Genomic DNA, 27,164 nt, shown 5'->3' on the forward strand with positions numbered 1-27,164 from the left:
ACAAAAGTGAGATGCTAACCTAAACCCTGTAACACTTAAAAGTTCTATACCAGTGGTCACATGATGTTCAGAGAGGCAGATTATGTCAGCTGGGTTTGAAGACTCTGATTCATCTATGCAGATAGTTAATTCATTAATTTTATTTATCAGTCCTCGAATATTTTGATGCAATAAAGATAGCTGACATTTCACACTGACTGAGTTAAAATTTGGTAGAGTTATAATATCTGCTGAATGTTGAAAATTCTTAATCAATAGCTGTTTATGCTGATGTAATAAGCTGGAATTATGTTTTTTGATTTCTTTCTCAAACTTAAGGTTTGTCTCAGTTCTAACCTCTCTTAAAATTTGCTTTCTTTCTGTCCTCCCTACCCTAAAAAAGGGTCTTTTCTGAACCCTATAACCACTGGTATTTTACCACTCATGACAGTGCCTCCCCCCTTTAACTTTCCTGCTATTTCCCCAGCCAGTTTACTCTTCCCCTTCCTGTTGAGGTGAAGGCCATGCCTAGTATAATCCCACCTACTGAGAGAATCAACAGGAACCACACCATGTGTGACCCTGCACCCGACATAAGCAGCCGTTCCAGCTCCAAATTAACTCTCTTGACAGAAGAGTTCAAATGAGGTCGGTCATGGCACCCAAGAACAGATACAAACTCAACACTAGTATGCTTCGATGCTGATGCAATCTTGGTAAGATTTCGAGATCGACGTGTTTTCAGACAGTATATTCCAAATAAATCTGCAAAACGTGGGTGCTTTGTGACAATGAAACTTCGTGTGTATTGAAAACACAAATTAAAACAGGTAAAGCAACTCGAGTGTCACAAGAAAAAAATAGATATGAGATTTTTCGCTTGGTCTCATCCGAGAACAAGAACTTTAGAATGTAGCTTGGGACACGTCAGCACTTCCACAGTCAAGAAATCAACAGGGAAGTTCAGTTTTATTACTTCACAAGCGGTACCACTGCGGTCAATTACGCCCCAAAGAAAAACAAAAATGTAGGATTTATGTGTACGACGCATTACAATGGTCAAGTTAGCGACAGAGATGAAAAAACGCCAGAAACGATCTTGGATTGCAAGAGATATAAAGAGATTTAACATTCTCGATCACCTAAGAAGTACGTAACTGTACCTACAAATGAAAGACAAGTCAGTAGCCAGTGACATTTTCCTACAACATTCTAGGCGTCTCTGCATATAGTGATTATTGTTTGTCGACTTCAGCAGGCAGGTTTATGACGAAGAGACATTGAAAAGGAAGAGAGTAATCTCAGAACGAAAAATGATTCATAAAGCAACACACGAGAGTAAGTCAATTATTAGCCGCAATTTAGGTATATTTTGGTTTATTTTGGTAGCACTGTCGTTTTACGTTGATGACGCATGCGTTGTTTATTTGTTGTTATATCTTTGCAATTTTCAAGCTGCTAGGTTAGTTTCGTTATCGCTGCCGTGCTGTTAATCATGGCTGCTCCGCTGTCTATTTGCACCAAAGAAGAGCAACGTTCAGTGATACATTTTTTGTGGTCGGAAGGCGTATCAGGGGTCGAAATTCATCGAAGACTTTCGGAACAGTACGGGAACAGTGTTTTACCACAACGGAGTGTCTACGAACGAATTGAGAAATTCCGAAATGCTCACACAAGTGTTACGCACGATGAAGGAGCCGGACGACCATTTACCGCCACAAATGAAGAAACCATTCAGCGTTCCGTGAAATGATTATCTTAGACAGACGATTAACTATTGACGAAGTGGCACATCGTCTGCAAATTAGTCACGGTTCTGCCTACTAAATCATCCACAACAGACTTGGGTTTCATAAAGTTTGTGCAAGATGGGTCCCAAAACAACTCACACAGTTGCATAAACAAACACTCTTGGACATCTGCAAAAAACATTTGGATCGCTATGCTAACGAAGGGGACAAATTCTTAGATAGAATCATTTCTGAATTCATCATTACGTGCCGGAGAGTAAACGGCAGAGTACGGAATGGGAACTTCTAAATCCATCGTGCAAGAAAAAGTTCAAGACCCAACCGTCCGCAGGAAAACTGATGCTTACGGTTTTTTAGGACGCCCAAGGTCCAGTACTGGGACACTATGGGGAAAGGGGCACAACAATAAACAGTGTACGTTACAGTGAGATGCTTACTACCAGACTAAAGCCTGCAATTCGAAGCAAACGCCGAGTATTGCTGTCAAAAGGTGTTGTGTTGCACGACAATGCCCGTCCGCATACTACTGCCCACACTGCTGAAACGCTCCAGAAACCCAAATTTGAAGTATTGGATCATCCTCCATATAGTCCCGATCTTGCCCCTGCTCACTACCACTTGTTTGGTCCAATCAAACAGGCGTTAAGGGGCCGTCTATTTGCGTCGGACGAAGCAGTGAAAGAAGCGGTGCATTCCAGGCTCGCAGCTCAACCGAGAACCTTCTTTTATGAGGGCATCAGGAAGCTTGTACATGGACCAAGTGCGTTGAATCGCAAGGAGACTATGTCGAAAAATGATGCTCTTGTGAGTTTCCTATTTGATTACAATAAAATTTTATAACTACTTTGAGGATAACAATTGACTTACCCTCGTATTACATTAAGAGCACACTTTCCAAGATCGGACGAATCACGGAAGGATATCTGAAATCGTCCATAAACCTATTCCAGGATTGGTGTATGTGGCAACAAGAAAAACTGTAAAAAGTGAATGCCGTTAGTTCTGGCAATCAAACAATGACAATAAGACGAACTTTTTGTATGGAAACCGTAACAGACATACCCAGCCATAAAGCTCAGTCATGTACTGCCTCTGGTTACTGAAGTCTCTTCATGATGAGCAGGTTGGTCGAGAAATGAGTTCGTTCTCTTGAGACGTGGCTGCATTTACCAGAGTACATAAACTAGCAGAATCATAGACATTGGAGTTCTGAAAATTCTAAACACTTGTAGCAACAACTACAAACTGATATGAAAACAGGAGTGTATGGTGTTCAGTTAGTGCAATGCGAAATACTAACGAGAATACCCACAGTTTTTTCGGGTACAGACTTCAACAAACGAATGCGGTACTGACACCAAGAAACAGTACCTTAATTGGTCATTATATTGTTTGGTTTCTGTTTCAGATTGTGCAAAGCTCTGTAAGCGGTTACTTGTGACACAGCAGTCTGAAGTGCTACATGCTACAACGATTTTCTTCGCTACTTCTACACTCCTCAGTTTCGGCTAAAACTGATACACCACCTGTTGAAGTCTGAGGAGCGAGCCGAAGTGTATCAGCGATTGGAGCTATCCCCTGGCCCTGCCGCTGCCTGCTGTGCACTGGTTCCCACATACCGCAAGGCACAGTTCTTGCTTGCAGCGCGGATCATCGTACTCTTTAAGATGGAATGGGAGCAGCATGCAAAACTTGGAATTGATTGAAATTTATCTTTAGTAAAGATAAGAAGGAGTGATCTCTAATTGCTTTGTAGAAAATTTAATAACCAAGGTCGCATACAGAACTATTTATTTCCGAATACCGGTTTCAACAGTTAAGACTGTCTTCATCTTCTGCTCTTTGAAAAACTTATTATTATATGTCCTTTTCCATTGACTGTATCACACATACCACGTTGACATTCTAGTGGATATTATGTAGTGCATTCCACACAGGTTTGTTAGAGATAAAAAAATAAAAATAAAAACCGGTTTTTCACAAATAAAAAAAGCACCTTCTGTTACTAGGAACGCGTGTGTATGGACGTCCCTAGTTGCACAAGTTGCAATACAGTTAAAAAACTGTATTGTTTTTATTTGTGAAAAGCCGGGTTTTATTTTTATTTTTAACACACCTGTGTGGAATTTACTACACAATATCCACTAGAATGTGAACATCGTATGTGTGATAACGTCATGAATGTATAACAACAAGTTTTTGTTAAATATCAGAAGGCAACAGTCTTAACTGTTGAAACCAGTAATCAGGGATAAATAGTACTGTATGCAGTCTTGGCAATCAAATTTTGTCCATTAGAAATTTATACCTAGTCATTCAGAAGCAAGATGCAGATTTGTCTCACGAAAATTCTTTAAATAGCGATCTTCAAGCATTTATTGAGAAAGCCTTCTGTTTCAATTCGATACGTTTCACTCTTTTATGGATGATGGCTGCAAAGTGAGTTTTTGGTAAACATATCTTCATTATGATATAGCTATCATCACCATAACAACTCTTTCACTTTACAGAGATGGTAACTATATTGAGCTGCGGCAGTGGTATACTTATCCACGGTGCACATTCACCACGCTCCTCATCAATAAATTAATAAATTAAGATAATGAAGGAGGGTAATAAACTGGTGGAATCATATCTAGGTGTACAGAAAACTATATTAAAAAAAGTTTGGACCGGCCGGAGTGGCCGAGCGGTTCTAGGCGCTACAGTCTGGAACCGCGCGACAGCTACGGTCGCAGGTTCGAATCCTGCCTCGGGCATGGATGTTTGTGATGTCCTTAGGTTAGTTAGGTTTAAGTAGTTCTAAGTTCTAGGGGACTGATGATCTCAGGAGTTAAGTCCCACAGTACTCAGAGCCATTTGAACCATTTTGAAAAAGTTTGGGGAGAACAGCATCGTGATCCGAATGAAATCACGAGATATTTGACGTTCCATTCAGATTTCTGATCTGAATTCATGTGACAGAAGTGAATGCTGACTGCCATGGTCGTATAGCAGCTTGGTGTTGGCCATGTCACCATTACAATGGACTCAGCACACGCCGTCGAAAAGGTTCGAATGCTGTCTGAGTTATACTAACTATGTCCTTAGCAAAACTATTGCGTAGTTAAGCTTTTCAGGCCAGCTACAAGTCGCACACAGATGTTCCTGGCGTCGCTTTTTAATTTAAAAAGGGCATCATCAGAAACTCTGGAATTTACAGTTTGTACTACAGTAGTTGCCTGATTAAACTGCGTAGTTTGTGGAAGCGGGCGCCCCTTCGGTACAAGCTCTTGGAAGAGTCCAAGGAAGCGTCGGAGGTCAGAGGAAAGATAGCGCGGGACAAAGTTACGTATTGTCGTAGTTAAGCGATAGGAGAAATTCTGGTAGATATCGTTTTGAGAGTGTCTACAAAGGAGCAATCGATGCACGTTGTTGTAACTTAGAAGCGTCAAAAATTGTTACGGTGAATGGTGTGACGTCACTGATGCCCACGACAGACAGCAATGGGGAATGACGTGCCATTAGTACGAGAACGCGGCTGGTAGTTGGACTGATCGGACGTGCAGCGATCTCGTCTACACAGTTATGACACAGAAAGCTTTGTTTTTGCGTGTATTCATTCAATAACGTCCCTGCAAGTAAATTCGCTAGGAGGTGAATTTGTTTTGGGTTATCAAAATAATTTTGATTTTTGACAACTTACGTAGATATGGATGACGTCAGACCACAATGCTTGTGCCAGCTGCGTAGCTACCACTACAATTCACGTCGGTAAGTTGGACGCCTTGACTATTTCAGTGTTTACTGCCTCAGGGTTGTGATCTCAGGGTCGCTGATGACAACTTGCCTTCAAAAGTGATGTTAAGTTATAGTTTTATGTACGGAGAATATCAGGTTACGAAGTGCCAAAGATTTCTAAACTACGTTGGCACTGTAATGGGAAGTCCCGCCTGTCAGGTAGCAACAATCATGTCCCGTAAAGCGTCGTAAAGTTGTAGCAGCATAGCAGCGTAAATTCTAGAGCAAGTAACTGTTTTTTGAGTGTCAGTATTATCGGGTCGAGAGAAAGAATTTATGGTCGCGTGAACTGTGAATCTTATTAAAAGCTCTTGTAATTTTGTGCAAGTGCTGTAACGAATGTACACCTACAATAGTGGAAGACCCTGGGCCTTGACAATATATTAAGCTTTTACCAGTTTGGTCTGGTACTCGATTATGGGTGTAGCGACTTCCCCCAGCACGATTTGTTATGGGTACATATGACGGAGCGCGAAGTACTGCCAGGTGCACTGCAGGTTAAGATCGAGTGAGTTTAACAGGGCCATGACGTGCTATTGTATTTCGAAGATGTAGAACTGACAGGTACGTCTGCTGTTCATAAGAGCCACGTACCGCTGTTAGACTTCTGCTATAGGTGCCGGCCTTGTGGCCGAGCGGTTCAAGACGCTTCAGTCTGGAACCGCGCGACCGCTACGGTCGCAGGTTCGAATCCTGCCTGAGTCATGGATGTGTGTAATGTCCTTAGGTTAGTTAGGTTTAAGTAGTTGTAAGTTCTAATGGACTGATGACCTCAGATGTTAAGCCCCATAGTGCTCAGAGCCTCATACAAGCAGTTTATCTATGGTACGTGATTTTTAGGATTTGGATATCATTTATTTTCTCTCGTTGTCAACGGAAGTGTGTTTTTTTTCGTTTGACACTAAAATTGCCAAGTCAAATTATGCAAAACACAAGAGAAAGTAATGGAGAATGTTTCAACATGATTCTCTAAACGTCTATATTTCATCAGTCGGAGTGTAGCCATAGAGGTTTATTTATGAGTGAAATAGAAATTGGCATTCGGAGGTAATGAATTAGGAACAAATGCATGATATGGTGAGGTCGTGGAGAAACTGGAAAATAGTAAGAAAAATTAGTTAGTTGAAGGAAGACTGTGAGGTGAGAAGGAAAGCTGTTTGGTAGACGTAATAAGAGAATGTTATAAGAAAAGAAATAAATATTTTTTATGTAAGAAAATAACATACAATAAATAACTTATATTTAGTGGCAATGGAAACGCTATCTTGAAGCAGTGTCCATTAGACGAAAGCCCTTTCCCTGCGTATTGTCCTCGTCAGGCAGCAAGATAAGACAATGACCACGACCTGCAACAAAAATTATCGAAAATTAGCGTCTGAGTGTAGTTACCACAAGAAATATCTGGTTATATCAACCTTGCATCAAAACCTTTCAGTTATTCTCCATCATTATATTAGACACCACTTTCCTAGTCTCGCGATTACAAAGTTATTAGTAAACAGACATTGGTACCACAATCCTTTTCATTCTTTCTATGAGCTCTTTAATTCAAAGCAAGGAGCTTCACGTCTGTAGCTAAATTTTCAACATACAAATTAGTAAATATCAGTTTAGATACAGGTAAGTAGATCACTTGCTCTTTAGCCGCACAGCGGTTCAATAACTTGCGCCACACTAACGCTGTCATGTGGTTAGAATATCGGCAATTGTTGTTGTTCACATAATATCAGATCATACACGTTCACCCACATGTGATGACTACAGTCTTCGTGTGTTTTTTTAAAATTTACATACTCGTAAAAACCTTTGGCAGATGAAAACTGTTTGCCATGCCGGTCTTCAAACATGGAACATTGCCCTTCGCAGGCAGTACGACCTCCCTTTATAGATTCACTCCTTTCACGAACTCTTCTACTTTCCCACAGAAGCTCTTATGCGATATTTATATATCAAAATAAGAGGGTTAGTTACTGTTTACATCATTCCTTATAACGTTGAAAGGGATTTGCAGTTCCATAACCAAGATAGAGAATGTAGGTTTGGAGTACAGCATTGTATGGCAGTAAAATATAGACCGTGGGAAAACCGGAACAGAATAGAATCGAAGCATTAGAGATGTGGTGCTGCAGACGAACGTTGAAAATTAGGTGGACTGGTAAGGAAAGGAATGAAGAGGTTCTGCGCAGACTCGGAGAGGAAAGGAATATGTTGAAAACGCTGACAAGCAGAAGGGACAGGATGATAGGACATCTGTTAAGATATCAGTGAATGACTTTCATGGTACTAGATGGAGCTGTAGCGGGGAAAAACTGTAGAGGAAGACAAAGATTGGAATGCATCCAATGGTGAGGCATTGGCGTCGGATGTTGTCTTTCAGCATCCCTAGAGATGTCGGTCGATCACGATACATTTGTGACTTCAGGTAACCCCAAAGCCAATAATCGCACGGACTCACGTCTGGGGACCTAGGAGACCAGGCATGACGAAAGTGGCGGCTGAGCACACGATCATCACCAAAAGATGCGCGCAAGAGATCTGTCGGACATTTTGTAAACTTTGATTTTTTTTGGATCTAATAAAACCCCATGTCATCCCAAGCATGTGTGTCAATTTTTACCTCTCTATCTACATTAGTTTTCAAATTTATACTGACGTTTTGATCACCCGGTACTTTAACCATGACGGCACTTGAAGAATTTAGATTAGACACTTAGCCTTTTCGGAAATGCTTCCACCCTTCCCCCGAAAGCTAGTCATTTTGGCCTTTTGGATGTCAGACAAATCTCTCCGTTTCCACATTACGACAACAACTTCACTGTTTTCCGCGTCCCCCTGGCACGCTTTATATACCCTTCACTGCTAGTGTTGCCACCTGCCGCCCGTGAGTGGTTATTGCACACTGATGTCGTGCAAAGGCGGTAGTCACATTAATGTGACTGGACCGTGTATGTATATTCAATAAACGTTTCCGTGTATGTATTAATGTAATGGATGAAAATGGGACTAAATATTGTACTGCACTGTTGAGGGTCATTCCGAACGTGAATTTAGTAGAGTCAGAGGGATGTAAGTGACATATTTGCAGGGAGAAGGCTGCAAGTGGTAACTAGAGTATTAGTAAATGCATTACTGAGCACAACATTTGAATTTTATTCACTTATATTGTGTGTATAACTTTATTAATAACCACTGCATTGATGGTACGATGGTTACTATTGGCAATATAACAAATGAACATAGAATTTTGAATTTGATGCGAAGTTTGAACCTGATTTTCCCAGAATCGTGATTCTGTTAGTTACACTCCTTCGCTTTCAACCGTATCAATCATTCGTTGGCACTGGAAAGTACACTGTGTGCGTTGCAGATAAGAGATAAAACCTTATCTTTGTAAACGTCGATAACATTACATTTCGTTCAAACCCATCAAAATCCGATATGTAGCTTATAAAACAACTATCTTGTCGACGTCTTTACCGTTGAGAACAGGTATAAAGTTTCAGGCGGTAATTCATCCTACCCACTACGAGAAGGGAAAATATCAATTGTAAATATCTTTCTGCTACATAATGTTTTGTCAAGCCTCGGATATAAATCACCGAATCTGTGACCAACAACGCCATTTCTCCTTCAATATACACTCCTGGAAATGGAAAAAAGAACACATTGACACCGGTGTGTCAGACCCACCATACTTGCTCCGGACACTGCGAGAGGGCTGTACAAGCAATGATCACACGCACGGCACAGCGGACACACCAGGAACCGCGGTGTTGGCCGTCGAATGGCGCTAGCTGCGCAGCATTTGTGCACCGCCGCCGTCAGTGTCAGCGAGTTTGCCGTGGCATACGGAGCTCCATCGCAGTCTTTAACACTGGTAGCATGCCGCGACAGCGTGGACGTGAACCGTATGTGCAGTTGACGGACTTTGAGCGAGGGCGTATAGTGGGCATGCGGGAGGCCGGGTGGACGTACCGCCGAATTGCTCAACATGTGGGGCGTGAGGTCTCCACAGTACATCGATGTTGTCGCCAGTGGTCGGCGGAAGGTGCACGTGCCCGTCGACCTGGGACCGGACCGCAGCGACGCACGGATGCACGCCAAGACCGTAGGATCCTACGCAGTGCCGTAGGGGACCGCACCGCCACTTCCCAGCAAATTAGGGACACTGTTGCTCCTGGGGTATCGGCGAGGTCCATTCGCAACCGTCTCCATGAAGCTGGGCTACGGTCCCGCACACCGTTAGGCCGTCTTCCGCTCACGCCCCAACATCGTGCAGCCCGCCTCCAGTGGTGTCGCGACAGGCGTGAATGGAGGGACGAATGGAGACGTGTCGTCTTCAGTGATGAGAGTCGCTTCTGCCTTGGCGCCAATGATGGTCGTATGCGTGTTTGGCGCCGTGCAGGTGAGCGCCACAATCAGGACTGCATACGACCCAGGCACACAGGGCCAACACCCGGCATCATGGTGTGGGGAGCGATCTCCTACATTGGCCGTACACCACTGGTGATCGTCGAGGGGACACTGAATAGTGCACGGTACATCCAAACCGTCATCGAATCCATCGTTCTACCATTCCTAGACCGGCAAGGGAACTTGCTGTTCCAACAGGACAATGCACGTCCGCATGTATCCCGTGCCACCCAACGTGCTCTAGAAAGTGTAAGTCAACTACCCTGGCCAGCAAAATCTCCGGATCTGTCCCCCATTGAGCATGTTTGGGACTGGATGAAGCGTCGTCTCACGCGGTCTGCACGTCCAGCACGAACGCTGGTCCAACTGAGGCGCCAGGTGGAAATGGCATGGCAAGCCGTTCCACAGGACTACATCCAGCATCTCTACGATCGTCTCCATGGGAGAATAGCAGCCTGCATTGCTGCGAAAGGTGGATATACACTGTACTAGTGCCGACATTGTGCATGCTCTGTTGCCTGTGTCTATGTGCCTGTGGTTCTGTCAGTGTGATCATGTGATGTATCTGACCCCAGGAATGTGTCAATAAAGTTTCCCCTTCCTGGGACAATGAATTCACGGTGTTCTTATTTCAATTTCCAGGAGTGTAAGTGACTTCATTATTCATGGATTTAACTGTTAACGAAATTAATTTTATAGAAATATATTTAGTTGCATAAGTTGAATACCGTCTTTTGTAACTTGTATATCTGTAAGTGTGAAAAAAGAGGCCGAAAAGCAAAGAAGACAGTATGTATATGTTTAGTATCCGCAAACAAAGGGAGAATATACGAGATTAATTTGAAATATTTAGTAATGATTAGTTTCCTAAAAACGAGCGAATCTTCAATTTGCTTTTTGTAAAAGCAACTAGATATGGTAGCGTAATTATGATTTCCAGTCACAATACTTTCCAGAACTTTTTTAATCTTTAAAATTGCACTTCGGAAACACGAAAGAAATTGAGTCCAAAATTTTAATTAATTTAAAATATGGTTTCAATCTAACATGTAACATTTAATTCTAAATTTAAGTAAGAACATTCATTAAAAATTGCAGCAGTGATGGTTTTATTAGGTATCTGAATGACTGTGACATACGGCATATATTCGAGTTTGAGATATATTTGACTTTTTGAAGTAATTTACACATAATAAAAGTATGAAACTAGTTACTTATTAGCTAATTATTAAACAGGAGACACATTTGTTGTAAATTTCAGCATTTTTCAATGAAAAGCTTTGAGTTAAAAGTTGTTAGTGTAATCCCCGTCCCCACCCTTCTCCCACCTTTCGCCCCCTCTAAGTGATGTAAAAGAAGAGATTGCAGACATCCGCTAGATAGACGGATTCTGAACGTTACAGTGACATAGTGTGCGTCAGTTAGTAGGAGTTCGGCGACGTAAGTACGACCCACTAGCCATTGCACTTGTTTGCATGAGTAACAAAACGTGAGCTTGCACTGTCAAGGAAATTCACTGAATTCAGTTATTCAAATGTCTCGCTGTTTGTGTCAATGTACAGTGGCTCATTTTCGTTGGTGTTTTTCTCTTTTTATGGTTCCGTGCCCCAACCTGTAAAAACGGAACTCTCACAGGATTGCTTTGTTGTTCATCTGTTTGTCTGTCCGACTGTTAAGAATCCTTTTTCTCAGGAAGGGTGGACATAGGAAGCTGAAATACATGTCACGTATTAAGCTCTATGGTTCCTTGGAGGTGGAAAAAATTTTAAGCTTCTAAGTCACTTCAGGCCAAAGATACGGCCATTTATGTCACATATTTTGACACTCAAAAACTCACTCAACAAAGCCTTTAGGCTGCTTCCCGTTGAGTTAGAATCGTGAGATTTCGTAAGAAGTTAAGCTTCACAGTAAAAGTTAAGGAAAAATTAGGAAACTGTTGATATGTAATCACATAACACGAAAAAATATTTTTTCCTTTTCATCCGGCTGTCTGTCTGCCTGTCTGCCTGTTAAGAACCTTTTCCTCTGGGACAGTTTGGCGTATCAAGTTCCAGTTGATGTCGCATACTAAGGTCTATGGGGACTTGGCGGTGTAAAAATATTAAGTTTCTAATTCAATGCAATAAGCACATTCGGCCGTTTCTGTGTCATAATTTTGATACTCGCAAACTCACTCATTCAAATGTACAGGGTACTTCCTGTTGACCTAGAAACATGAAATCCTGCAAGAAGCAGGTTTTCACAGTACAGGTAACGTGAAAAATGGAAACTTGTTAAATGGCAATTACATCACGCAAAAATATCTTTTGCCATTTGAACATGTATTGCATTTGTCATCCATCAAAAACGTAACAGGCGAGTATTACTGCATGCAAACATTAAATGTTAGTTGTAGTCATGTTTCAGTAAGTAATTAAAATGTTTTATTAAATATTCTCCCTCTACATGTATAAACTGAAGTCCGCCGTTCGCTTCTTTTGGTATGTCCGGGCTTGTCTAGAAAAGTAGTGTAGAGATTTTGATAAGGTCTTGGAATTCCCGGGACAATTATCTTGCCAGTATCGATATCGATTAAAGCAAAATTCGTTGACATTCTCGATTCCTAGGATGAATAAACTACATAAATGTTAGATTAAGTTTGTACGAAACCCTCAGTGCTCGAGTCCTACTCGCATCTGGCCAGTTTTTTACTGTATGACGATGTAAATTCTGTGTTTTTCACGCCTCCACTATGCGCCGATCTGTACTGGGTCGTAAGCTGCGTATTTCACCACAATGTTGTCCAGCGCCTTATCTAAATACTGCGTAGTTAGGTTACCTCTACTACTCCGACACCGATGGTGACACCGCCGATGAGGGTGCCGACGGACTGAATGAAGTCGGCCAGGGCAACCGAGCAGCCAGTCGCGAAGTGTTGGCCGGGGCTCTTGGAGCAGGACGACCCGGCCGCGCAGCACGACGGCGGCAGATCCTCCGTCGGGTAGTCCTTGTAGCTGTCTGCGCCGCAGCACTCCAGCTGAAAGTGTCACCCACATCACAGCTCCACAAATTATCATCTTCATGCCGAGATGTGAGGCGTTGTTCATGCCGTAAAACAGCAATTACTTAAATCGTGAGGGCGACAAATATGTCGATAAGTACTGTAGATTGGGGTGACTTCGCTCCTTCTAGGTGACTTTTATTAAAGACAGAGTTCTATAGTTTTCTCAAAAACAGATGTATTGGTCGGTGCATAAGTTCCTAGAGTTTTTCCATAAGTTTAATAAACACAACAGACAAACATAACAGACACTCATCAATAATACACTACTGGCCATTAAAATTGCTACACCAAGAAGAAATGCAGATGATAAACGGGTATTGATTGGACAAATATATTATACTAGAACTGACATGTGATTACATTTTCACGCAATTTGGGTGCATAGATCCTCAGAAATCAGTACCCAGAACAACCACCTCTGGCCGTAATAACGGCCTTGATACGCCTGGGCATTGAGTCAAACAGAGCTTGGATGGCGTGTATAGGTACAGCTGCCCATGCAGCTTCAACATCATACCACAGTTCATCAAGAGTAGTGACTGGCGTATTGTGACGAGCCAGTTGCTCGGCCACCATTGACCAGACGTTTTCAGTTGGTGAGAGATATGGAGAATGTGCTGGCCAGGATAGCAGTGGAACATTTTCTGCATCCAGAAAGGACCGTACAGGACCTGCAATATGCGGTCGTGCATTATCCTACTGAAATGTAGGGTTTCGCAGGGATCGAATGAAGGGTAGAGCCACGGGTCGTAACACATCTGAAATGTAACGTCCACTGTTCAAAGTGCCGTCAATGCGAACAAGAGGTGACCGAGACGTGTAACCAATAGCACTCCATACCATCACGCCGGGTGACACGCCAGTATGCCGATGACGAATACACGCTTCCAAGCCGCGCGGGATTAGCCGAGCGGTCTAGGGCGCTGCAGTCATGGACTGTGCGGCTGGTCCCGGCGGAGGTTCGATTCCTCCCTCCCTTAGGATAACTTAGGTTAAGTAGTGTGTAAGCTTAGGGACTGATGACGTTAGCAGTTAAGTCCCATAAGATTTCACACACATCCAATGTGCGTTCACTGCGATGTCACCAAACACGGATGCGACCATCATGATGCTGTAAACAGAACCTGGATTCATCCGAAAAAATGACGTTTTGCCATTCGTGCACCCAGGTTCGTCGTTGAGTACACCATCGCAGGCGCTCGTGTCTGTGATGCAGCGTCAAGGGTAACCGCAGCCATCGTCTCCGAGCTGATAGTCCGTGCTGCTGCAAACGTCATCGAACTGTTCGTGCAGATGGTTGCTGTCTTGCAAACGTCCCCATCTGTTGACTCAGGGATCGCGACGTCGCTGCACGATCCGTTACAGCCACGCCTGTCGTCTCGAATGCTATTGTTACGAGGCCGTTGGGATCCAGCACTGCGTTTCGTGTTACCCTCCTGAACCCACCGATTCCATATTCTGCCAACAGTCATTGGATCTAAACCAACGCGAGCAGCAATGTCGCGATACGATAAACCGCAATCGCGATAGGCTACAATCCGACCTTTATCAAAGTCGGAAACGTGATGGTACGCATTTCTTCTCCTTACACGAGGCATCACAACGTTTCACTAGGCAACGCTGGTCAACTGCTGTTTGTGCATGAGAAATCGGTTGGAAACTTTCCTCATGTCAGCACGTTGTAGGTGTCGCCGCCGGCGTCAACCTTGTGTGAATGCTCTGGAAAGCTAATCATTTGCGTATCACAGCATCTTCTTCCTGTCGGTGAAATTTCGCGTCTGTAGCACGTCATTTTCGTGGTGTAGCAATTTTAAAGACCAGTAGTGTATATTCTCCTTCACTGTTTACAACAGCCAGCCAACGCTGGGGTAATTTTTCCATTCTGCAACTATAGAAATTACGTGGTTTTGAGGCGAAGTACCCGTGGAGCCCTGTTTTGGCTGTATTTTCATCCGGAACGGAATTTCATTGAAGGCTTTTCTATAGATAACGGATAAGGCTATAATCAGAGGGCGCAAGATCTGGAGAATAAGGTGGGTACGAATGACTTCCACACCCAACTCCTGTATAGCGCTTTTTGTCAGTCAAGCAGAAGGTGGGCGGGCTTTATCGTGGAGTAACATCACTTCATGTAGTCTTGACAATAAAAGTCACAGTGATGATTACACCTCAGGGAAGCAATTCGTAGTACACCACAACGCCGCTGTTCCACCAGATGCATCACATTATCTTTTGCGCATGCTTGCAGGTCTTTGTAGGGGTGTTGCTGCTTTGTTTGGACTCAACAGTTCCTTTTTTCCCTTACGTCAGCATAAAGACACCATTTCTCGTCAGCAGAGACGATACGGGATAGGAATGGTCGATATCGTTCACGAGCCGATTGATGACGAGCAAGCAGAGATGGACATGTGGCCACCCCTTGATGTTTGTAATTTTGGCTTAGAGCATGCGGTACCCGTACACCCGATTTTGGAACCTTCTATCGTGTACGCAGTTTTTGGATAGTGGTCAATGCTCACAGCTCATTACATTTGCTGGTTCTCGAGTGCACTGACGTGGATCATTGTGGATCAACGCGTTTAAACGATCTTCGTGAAACTCCGAAGGTCTTCCTGAAAGTGGAGAATCAGTAATACCAAAACTATCTTCCTTAAAACTCGAAAAACATTTTCGTGCCTTGCTCTGTTCAGTGGCATTATTCCCACACAGGGCAAAAAGGTTTCTGGCTGCCTTCGCTGGCGTCACACCTCCGTTGAACTTGTCGGGAATGGTCCTCTGTCTCCACTAGGCACTCCATTTCTTGGCGTCCACAGCTCCACTCACTATTTTCAAACGACAAAATGGCAATATGATAACTCAAATAGCAACAGTAAACTACAAATAAAAAATGACAATCGATAAATAAACCAACAGCAATCGGAAAAGCAATATGCAAAACAAAAACGCCACAAACTTATGCACCAACCTAATAATTAACATAAAATAAAAGATATGAGCTAGCTACCTGAGCATTTCTCTCTAAACTGAGATACATAACGTAATTCAGATTACACTAATCCAAGACTTCCTCTTTGTTGCCCCGCGGGGTAGTCACGTTGTCTAGGGCGCCTTGTCACGGATCACGCGGCTCCCCCCGTCGGAGGTTCGACTCCTCCCTCGGGCGTGGGTGTGTGTGCTGTCCTTAGTGTAAGTTAGTTTAAGTTAGATTAAGTAGGGACCGGTGACCTTAGCAGTTTAGTCCCATAGAACGTACCACAAATTTCCAAAATCTCCTCTTTGTTCATATTAAATTATACCATTCGTTTAGGAACTGATGTTCTCGCTGTTTAGTGTCTTAATCCGTTCCCAACCACTCAACCTATAGAATTTCTTCCATGACCAAATTACTCAAAAAGAAGTTCTGTTTTATTCAATAACTTATTTTAATTATTTAATTTTTCAAGACAGAACTATTTAGTTAAACAACTTAGTAGTTAAAGTTAAAAAAACATAAGGTCAAAATTCCCTAAGAGAATACCACAGCCAAGTTAGTGACTCTGGACGATACGACCGTGTTCAACTTCCTCCAGTATTTCTCTGGACTGCACAAATAACAATGCAAACCTCACATAAGTTTGATAACTGAGCCCATCTATCTCTTAAGCTGCAAAATTTTTAATGTCTGGGGCTTCAGTATACGTTGTTTCTATTTCCTCTGCAGCGCATTTATCGAAAATGTCATTTTTTCCGCGTTTTAGTCTGAAGGCGTTCCAATAAAACTTTCTATCAGTACTTAACTGGAACTATGTTCTTTGGGCTGCTGAAGTCTCGTAACAGACACAACATTGCAGGTATTACTATACTTATCCAAATTCTGCGGGTGCATGTTTAGCCAGTATAAAAGTTTTTAAATGTTTATTACAGTCTTCGATAATGTTTTGAAACGTGTGTAAAATGCAGTAAGATAAGACGGACAGATAAATATAGCAGTTGTGCAGTTATTATAAGAAATTTAAATTTATAAAAAAATACGATTTTTAACATTTTCATCCCACTTGGCCGTGTAACTTGTTTAGTTTCAGAACATCTGCGGGACGGTCCAAGTCACACCCAGTCGACCAATGAACTGTCTTACGCACATGATTCACAGAATGCTGATTGAAAAGAAAAATACAGAAACAAGAGATTTGTATGTCATTTTCTGTGGATCCCAACACCTGACTCTTTCTAAAGTTTGTACGTAGATGTCACTGTGTGGATTCGTTTTCCAATATATAGTTCAAAAGTTCATTTTCCATGTGAACATTTTTGCAATCTACTTTGAAGTCTGGTATGACTAACTTTACTCCGTTCGCAGAACAATAAGGCATCAATTGCAGTTTTACTCTCACTAACGAAAGGCGTTCACGTTTGCGAATGTCTAGCAGTGATCTTCTAGGGCATATTGTCAGAGGAAAATGGCTGGAGCGGAAATATTCAATTTCATTTGACAACTTAAAGGCTGATCCGTTTAGCACAAAGTCTGAACGACTGTGCAGCTTGCACCTTTCACACATACAAATTAGAAAAGGAGAATTTACGTAGCTGTTACTTTATTCTGATTGCCTTAATGACTTACCTCTGTTTGGAGAGCGTTTATGGCCTCTGATGCTTCAGTGTCTTTGCCATAGTTGGAGACAGCATTCTGGAGCTTGTCGGTTAGAATATCCCCGATGTCGTCGCGGTAAACGAATGCCGTGATGCCAACTGCAAGCTCCACTATAACGATCAGTACTACAAGAACTGCGTACTGAAAAAGATAACACGAAATGTCTTAGTATATATAAAACATTGTATTTCATGAATAATGCTTACAAACCAACACAACTAGGTCAGCAGGTCAACTACTGAAAGCAGTCAGATGTATTTTCGAGTACATACATTTCATTAATTTCAATAATTAGCAGTCTAAAACGATTATTGTGTAATTGCTTGCTGCATGATTTATTCGACAGGAGTAGGCGAAAGAGCATTTATTGACACCAACAAATAACCCAACAGATCGATCAATTAACTGAAACTCTTTGCGAAGTTTTGACTGAGATAAATTGTCACTAATCACGCCAGGTTCCGTTGTAAGATCCCTTTATCATTATGACTAATTGTATACTGTCTTCGGATAAGTTTTACCGAGCGAGCGGATGGTTTTTCAGAGAATCATTTCACGAAAGAACAATACGTACGTATGCGAAACATGGGTAGCTTCTGGTCGCTTCGGGTTGTTTGAGTAACACTTCGAATCTCTTACGGCAATCAGGGTATGAATTAACAGAATTTTCTTATGTAAATGCATTATTCTGAGCGTGGACTGCTGACCATTCACGAAAGTATTTGTCTGAATGCAGGACGTAGTTGCGTGGCTTATTAGAAAGACAACACATCTGTTGTTTGGATACTTACAGTGTTGATCATGCAGTTGTTCTCCTTGATGGCACCACAGCAACCGAAGAAGCCAATGACGAGTAGGAGACCCCCTACCGACGTCACAACGATAGCGGGCACGTTGAACTTGGCGTCAAGGAAATAGTAAGTGTCGTCAAGCTGGACAAGGGCGATGATCCCAGGAATCAGGAGGGCTATGCCGCACAGCTGCAAACGTAGGCAAGTTATTTATCAGAGAAGTTATTTTTTAACACTGAATCAGTTACATAAAAAAATGGTACCCGACTGTGCAATATATACGTATGGTTTAGTAAACTATCTACGCAGACTCAGCAGAGATACAAGTTAAACTAATTATTTATACTGACGACTATGTAATGACCGCTCCGAAATGTATTACTTAAATAATGATATTTGCGTCTTAACAATAAGCAATGCCCCTCCATTTACTTTTCCAATTTTAATAATATAATTTGATAGGAGAGTATAAAACTGAAACACAACTGAAAGTGTTTGGAGGCTGTCGAAAATAAGATCTATGCTTGTCGCTTAACTCTAAGTATTTCTAGAAGGTAAGACATGAGATTTTATCAGTTCAGGAACATCGAGGTCTTGATGCATGCAGCTGTTGTGCTACTCGCTGGAAGTTAGTTTCCGACGAGAAGTGGAGTAAGTTTTTTCACTAATCGCCATTTTCATTCGTGAATCAACTAACGGCCTTGCTACGTTGGTAACACCGATATTAAGTAACGGCTTATACTTGGATGGGTAACCGTCCGAGGAAAAGTGGGTGCTTTTGGATTTAAGGATCTGCAAGTCGCCGAAGTGACGTCCAGTTGAAAGACTTGCACCAGTCCGTGGTGTCACACGACACATTTCTTTAATTATTTTATCGTTGGAATGAGAGACATGAAATGCGATAGGAATGTGGCTTACTGCAATGGCAATACATGAAATGGAGACAGTCGCCCTGTTGCTATGCAATAGCTGAAATTTTTGGACCCACTTAGTGCAATGCGTCTTAATTTCCTGTTGACACGAAGAGAGACAGTGAAGCAGTATCCATCATTTGTTCTACAATAATTCGGATTGTGAAATTATTAGAAAATACAACATACACTTCAAGAAAAGTCTCGGGAGAATGTGTTTCATGTGACACAGAATTATCGGACACACCCCTATAAGTTTAGATACAAATATTACAACACAGCCCACCGCGAGACTGAATACGAACTGGTGGCATTGCGGGCACTTGAAGTGGCAAGGAAAGTATGTAGTCAAGGCAGTGATGACTGGGGGATCATTCTATCGTCGGTAAGGGCCGCAAATCGGGAAACCTGCTGAAGTAACCGACTTTGACAAGGGGCAGGTTGTTATAGCCCGGCGCCTGGGACGAGCATGGCGAGGAAATGGCGAAACAGGCTGACTGTTCGCGTGCTACTGTCGTGTCCGTCTATGCAAAGTGGTCGAAATGCAGTGAAACTACGAGTAGGTGATAACGTGTTGGACGTTCACATCTTGTCACAGAGCGCTTTCCCGCTTTTTAAAATATGATAAGCGATGATCGGTTGTAGATCTGGCGACAGAATACAGTTCTGGTGCAGACACAAGCACTTCGGAGCACACTGTTTAGGGCATATTATTGAACGCGAGGCTATGTGACAGACAAGCCCAATGTGTTCGATGTTGACCCAATGACATCACTACACAAAGGAAGCGGCTACTCGGGTAGCAGAGTACTTGTGGCGTGCACATGGAGGTTTTTTAGGTTAGGCAGTAGTGCGAGGTGTCCTGATGAACACTCACCAGTCGACGTGCAGGCAGGGAAGTCAGGACGCGCTCAGTGTAAAGACGCTTCAGCTATCAAGATTTAGCAGTAAATTTTCGGAGTGTTCGGAATAAAGTTCCTGAATTTACTGTCCTCCAGGAAGCGTGTGGCGCGCAAATTATTCTCGGGACTGAGACCTGGCTGAACCCTGAGATAGGAAGTTCTGAAATATTTAGTGAGGGTTGGAACGTGTATCGGAAAGACAGATTAGACACCGTAGAAGGTGGTGTTTTCATTGCAGTTGACAAAAATATTGTGTCCACAGAGGTCGAAGTAGAGTGTGATTGTGAAGTTATCTGGACACGTTTAACAGGGCTAGGGGAAATAAAGTTAATTGTGGGGAGTTATTACAGGCCACCAGGTTCCACCGTGACAGTTCTAGAATCATTCAAAGGGAGTCTACATTCTGTATCGCAGAAGTACCCGGATCATGCTATATTAGTCGGAGGCGACTTCAACCTACCTAGTATAGACTCGGATATCTATGGATTCATTACAAGTGGTACAGACAAACCGTCGTGTGAATTACTTTTGAACGCATTATCCGATAACTATCTTGAGCGGCTAAATCGACAGCCAACGCGTAATGGTAATATTTTAGATCTGGTAGCCACCAACAGACCAGACCTCATCGACGGTGTCAGTGTTGAGACAGGGATTAGTGATCATGATGTTGTCAATACGACTATGGTTACGAAAGCTAAAAAGTCGGTCAAGAAGGCTAGGAGAGTATTCTTACTAGAAAGAGCAGATAAGCAGTTGTTAGCATCCCACTTAGTAAATGAATCGCTGTTGTTTTTTATCTACATAAATGATCTTTTGGATAGGGTGGATGGCAATGTGCGGCTGTTTGCTGATGGTGGTGTGGTGTATGGGAAGGTGTCGTCGTTGAGTGACTGTAGGAGGATACAAGATAACTTGGACAGGATTTGTGATTGGTGTAAAGAATGGCAGCTAACTCTAAATATAAATAAATGTAAATTAATGCAGATGAATAGGAAAAAGAATCCTGTAATGTTTGAATACTCCATTAGTAGTGTAGCGCTTGACACACTCAACGTCGATTAAATATTGCAGAGCGATATGAAGTGGAACAGGCATGTAATGGTAGTTGTGGGGAAGGCTGATAGTCGTCTTCGGTTCATTGGTAGAATTTTGGGAAGATGTGGTTCATCTGTAAAGGAGACCGCTTATAAAACACTAATACGACCTATTCTTGAGTACTGCTCGAGCGTTTAGGATCCCTATCAGGTCGGATTGAGGGAAGACATAAAAGCAATTCAGAGGCGGGCTGCTAGATTTGTTACTGGTAGGTTTGATCATCACGCGAGTGTTAACGGAAATGCTTCAGGAACTCGGGTTGGAGTCTCTAGAGGAAAGGAGGCGTTCTTTTCGTGAATCGCTACTGAGTAAATTTAGAGAACCAGCATTTGAGGCTGACTGCAGTACAATTTTACTGCCGCCAACTTACATTTCGCGGAAAGACCACAAAGATAAGATAAGAGAGATCAGGGCTCGTACAGAGGCATATAGGCAGTCATTTTTCCATCGTTGTGTTTGGGAGTTGAACAGGGAGAGAAGATGCTAGTTGTGGTACGAGGTACCCTCCGCCACGCACCGTATGGTGGATTGAGGAGTATGTATGTAGATGTAGATGTAGAATTACGAGTGCAGTGGGCACGGAATCAGTGAATACGTGGTGCCTGGTTTGATGAACCATATTTCTTGCTACACCAGGTAGGCAGGCGAGCGGCTGCTCGAAACAAGCACCACGCTACGTATACGGGCCAGATAGGGTGGGTGACCAGGTGGAGGCATATACTATGGGACACACTGACCGGGGCTACCATTGGACTCTGGCACCAACTGACGGCACCATGGAGGCAGTGGCATCTTTCAGCAGACTAACCGCCCTGTCACAAGGCAAGAATCGTGCTACAGTAGTTTGAGGAGTGAACTCACGTTGACGTCTTGGTCGCCAAATTTGCCCGATCTGAACCCGATGGGACGCATCTGAGATACTTCTGCCCCGCAACCTCATGCCCACAAACCATTGGCTTATAATTAACAGACATTCCGCTACCTGTACGTAGACGTCTGGTGCCACATATGTCCGCAAAATTACCAAGGACTTTTGAATACTTGCTACGCAGAAACGGTGCTTTATTGCGTTCCAAGGGAGAACCATCAGCATAAAGTTTCGTGGCATCAATGAATATGAGACTATGAAGTTGATACCCACTGCCGGAGAATAGGAATAAGACAAGTGCGCAGCTACCGTTCATTACGAGTACTGATCTCTAAAACAGACTACAGATCAGATTATTAGCGCAGCGATTTGCAACTGTAGTGCAAAATGAATTGCGAACTGTTTTCACAAACGCATCAACTTCCTTTTTTATCAAGAGTTGAAATCTCATTGAAAGATCGTTGTTTCTACAATGAGGCGACAAAAGTTGTGTGATACTTCCCAATATAGTGTGGGACCTCCACTTTCCCGGCGTGGTGCAGCACTTCAGCGTGGCATGGACTCAATAAGTCGTTGGAGGTCCCTGCGAAAAAAACTGAATTATACTGTCTCTGTATCCGTCCACAGTTGCGAAGGTTTACCGGTGCACGCTTTTGTGCACGAACTGATCCCTCGATTATGTCCCATAAATGTTCTACGTGATCCATGTCGGACTATGTGGGTGGACAAATCATTCACCAGAATTTTCCAGAATGTTCTTCAAACCAACAGCTAATATTTATGGCGCATTGTCATCAACAAAAATTTCGTCGTTGTTTGGGAACATGAATCCATGAATGGCTACATGTGATCTCCACGTAGCTGAACATAGCCACTTCCAGTTCAGTTTAACCAGAGGATCCAATACTTTACATGTAAACACAGCCCAGACCATTATGGAGCCACTGCCAGCTTTGCACAGTGTCTTATTGACTACCTCGGTTCATGGCTCTGTGAGGTCTGTGCCACACTCGAACCCCACCATCAGCTCTCACTAATTAAAATTGGGACTCATCTGACCAGGCCACGTGCTGTCAGCAAAGGCATTCGTGTCGGTAGCTCATTAACACCAGATTTCGCCACACTGTCCTAATGGATACATTCGTCGTACGTCCCACATTGATTTTTGCGATTATTTTACTCAATGTTGCTTTTCTATTAGCACTGACGTCTCTACGCAAATGCCACTGTTCTCCGTTGTCAGGTGAAGGCCTTCGAGCACTGCGTTTTTCGTGGTGAGAAGCAATGCCTTACATTTGGTATTCTCGACACACTCACTGTGGATCTCGGAATACTGAAGTCCCTAACGATTTCTCAAATGGAACGTCCGATGCGTCTAGCTCCAAGTACCAGTCCGCGTTTAAAGTCTTTTAATTCCTATCGTACGGCCATAATAATGTCGGAAACCTTTTCACAAGAATCACCTGAGTACAAATGGCAGATCCGCCATTGCACCGCCATTTTATACCTTTCTTACGCAATACTACTTCTATTTGTATATGTGCATATCGCTATCCCATGACTTAAGTCACCTCAGTGTATATTACAGGTATCGTTCAGTAAGATGTGATCGACTATAGTCATTTCAACCGTTTTTTTTTTGTCCCTTTTATGTGACGTATGAGGCTGTTTTTCGGCCATAGTGTAAGACAATTAATTATAAAGGTTACGGAAATACGACTGAATAGGGGAATTTGTTCCTTCTTGATTAGAGCTATCGAAATATCATCTATGTTTGACAGACTCAGTAACAACCTACCGAATCGGATCTGCAGTCTTGTCAAGATGAATTCTGATGAACTGAAATGCATCTATGTAAATTTCGGAAATAAGCAGTAATTTACTAAAACCAAATTTAGAACTTTGAGCACTATCAGTGAGCCCAACTGGGTCTTCTACGGATACAATTTTTACATCTGTATTGGTTCGAGTTCTGATTGCAGCCGCGTGAAAATCTGAGACGAATTTTGTGTAATTTCTAGTATTACTTAATGCTATTAGAGCTTATACGAAAGTGAGAAACCTGTATTATAAAAAAATGTTTTTTTAGAGATGTTAAATTAAGTAATTGAAAAAGAGAGTCCTCATTCGAAGAAAATGTTTTTATCTGATGTAAAATAGCGTTAATAAATTTGGAAGAGATAGAAACAAGAATCTTGCGAAAAATATTAGGTCCAATAAAGAACTAAGATGACGACTGGGTATTGAGTTCAGATAAGGAACTATATTCATTTTGCCCTAAAACAACAGCTGAGATAGAGGAAAGACGTGTTACAATCTCTAGATACATGTAGAGAGAATAAAGGAAGCTTAACAAAGGAGATCCACATATTCTTCCAAAACAGGAAAATGTTCAAATAAAATGAGTGGCGATACAAGACAAAAGAAGACTTAGAAGAAATGCAGTTTGAACAGGAGGCCTTACTCAAGAGAGAAAAATTTAGACTAGAAGTGAAGAAATTCCGAGGTATTCAGGAAGATAGAAAAATACTTTAATCAAACGCCCAAACGAGAGGAATAGTGTTCATCCGGAGAAAATGAAAGAGTTTTTGGGAAGGATGAAGGAAAAGATTATAAATGGTTATCTTGACATGGTGCTTAATTGACTTGAAACGAAATATAGAAAACTTATTGCCACTGGGTAATGTTTGTCGAAAATGAAGGTGTCACACAAATCAAGCAACTATCCAGTTTCCCCCAGCAACCGGGTAATTTAAGTACGGTTTGATTCCTTTGGTCAAGAAATCTGTAAATTTTATTAGCGACTTCAAGGAAGTAATTACTTAAGGTTATGTTTTCGATCGTGAATTTAATTTGTCAGAGAGACACTTAAATAAGAGAACTGATCTGCTTTGTCGGGAAGATGCGTAAATTTTACCTGTGATCGTTGTGCTTTGCTGCCAGTAGTGGAGTACCACCTGCACGTTCCACAACTACGTTCATGTTTGTCAAAAGACCCATTGCAGATCCTGTTTCAGCTACGTTTCCAACAGGTGATTTAAAAGATGAGGTTGAACATTCACGTTCGATATTCAAGAAGAATGGTTTTCCTAACAAGGTCACAAGTCGAGCATTTCACCGTAGGGAGAGAATCGAGATGAACGAGGAACAACAGCCATCCAAGTGGCAAATTTTCCTTCTGTTCATTAGTAAGATTACAGATCACATTGGGAAAGTACTGAGCAAGTATAGTGTGGAAACTACCTGCAGAGCCACCAGGAAGATAAAAAAAATGTTTAAATTCAGCAAATGATATACCACGTCCTTTGGCTACACCGGGCTGGTTTATATTGGTATCAACAAAAAGAAATGTTAACACCCGTCTAGTTGAACAAAAGAGGCATTACCGCCAGCGACAAAAGGATGAATTGACCGTTGCGGAACATGTTTACCAAGGAGGCGATCATAAAATGAAATTCAGTGAGATGAGCATCATATCGAAAACGTGACATTATCATGCGTGCATGTATAGAGAGGCTAATAATCGTAATTTTAATAGAAAAGAGGAAAGTGTTAAATTAGATAAAATTTGGAAGTCAAAGTTGCCTCGGAAGACTTACGTTCGATTACTTTCAATCGAGAAAATTGGCATTACCAGGGATAATCTAGTAGCCTACTTCATGTGGTAGACTATGGTGCCCTTTACACCGTCTATCTATAACTCCCTCGAGTTATGATTGCAGTTTGCTACTTTACCTCTGAAGATATCTCCTGCAGTCAGAGATGAAACGTCAGAAGAAAGTTTTGTATATCGACCGAGGCCTATCAGCCCGTGAAAGCCCACATTATAAAATAATTAGGTTTACAGTTAGAACACGCAGGATTCGCTCTGCGGAATGCACTACTTACCACAATAAGGAAATTAAAGAAGAAGAGGAGGTACTTGACGGTGCTCATTGCGCAGTTCATGGTGGTGGTTCGGCTCCTTGTGCGACTGCTGTGAGAACTGCGTGTAGCCGGCTGTTGGCGCGGTACTTATCCACGCAGCGGTGCGGCTCAGGTGACGCTCTTCCTTATCAGCCACTCGTGATCCGCGATAAGCTTTCGTGCCACTTGGAGACAGGATGTGACTAGAGGAGGCGCAGGCTCGCGGAACTGGGTGCGCGCGACCGGAAGAACGTGGCTTATAATCTCTAGACGTCAGTTCTCGGAAACACTCTCTTCGGAGTCAACAAGTTATAACGAGAACGACTGAAAGACTAGTGGAATCTCGAGGCTTAGCTAGATAACAGCATCCTAAATGACGTCGAAAACTACGCACTGCGCAGCAAAAGACTAACAGCTACCTTTTGTATAAAGACGCCTGAGACGGCTATCCAATTACTGAAGAAACAAAAGACTGCATAATTATAGAATATTTACATAAGAACAGCACAATATCCCGCATCGCAAGTTGGAATGCGTGTTGTCAGACCCAAAAAGCTTCTTGACAGAACCTCTCCATTATTTTAGCGACTGTGGGGCTCATCGAAAGCTGCAATCTGGAACAAAAGAGTTTAACAAACCTCAGTGTATGTTTCAAACCTCCGTATACGTACCTCTAAAAGCTAATGCAATAGCGTGGAAATTAATATACTGCTTGACAAAGAAAGTGAAGCACCCGGAAGAGATACAATATGAAGCTACACGGATAGAAGCGCTATGTAACGCTATTTCAGTGATTACAAAATCGACTCAAATTTACGAAGAACCTGCCGTATGAACCCACTTACCAGCATAAATTTGCACCCCCACTGGCCTGGTTGCACGCATTGATTCGGTTGGGAAAGCTGTTATAAAGTCGTTATATCTTTTCCCGACACAAAGTGGCCTATAACTGTTGTAAATAGTAATGGATACCCTGGATACGAATCTGTGACGGATTTGACGTCCTAGATGGTGCCATACATATTTTATAGGGGCAGATTTGCTGATGCTTTCTGATTACAGGAATACCTCAGCATCAGGCAAATAGTTAATAGA

At 42.5% G+C, this 27,164-nt stretch overlaps 1 protein-coding gene across 1 annotated transcript; it reads right to left on the bottom strand.

The window, feature by feature from the left end:
* Positions 1 to 6,735: 6,735 nt before the first annotated feature.
* On the bottom strand, positions 6,736 to 26,138 carry LOC126162761 (CD63 antigen-like). Its single transcript, XM_049919452.1, has 5 exons — positions 26,052 to 26,138; positions 18,385 to 18,573; positions 17,564 to 17,734; positions 12,742 to 12,939; positions 6,736 to 6,856 (listed from the first exon to the last, which is right to left on the bottom strand). The coding sequence occupies exons 1-5, from the start codon at positions 26,109 to 26,111 to the stop codon at positions 6,791 to 6,793; spliced, it is 684 nt and encodes a 227-aa protein (XP_049775409.1). The 5' UTR covers positions 26,112 to 26,138; the 3' UTR covers positions 6,736 to 6,790.
* Positions 26,139 to 27,164: the final 1,026 nt, after the last annotated feature.

Source organism: Schistocerca cancellata, chromosome 1 (assembly GCF_023864275.1).
Source record: "Schistocerca cancellata isolate TAMUIC-IGC-003103 chromosome 1, iqSchCanc2.1, whole genome shotgun sequence".
Classification (NCBI taxonomy): Eukaryota; Metazoa; Arthropoda; class Insecta; order Orthoptera; family Acrididae; genus Schistocerca; species Schistocerca cancellata.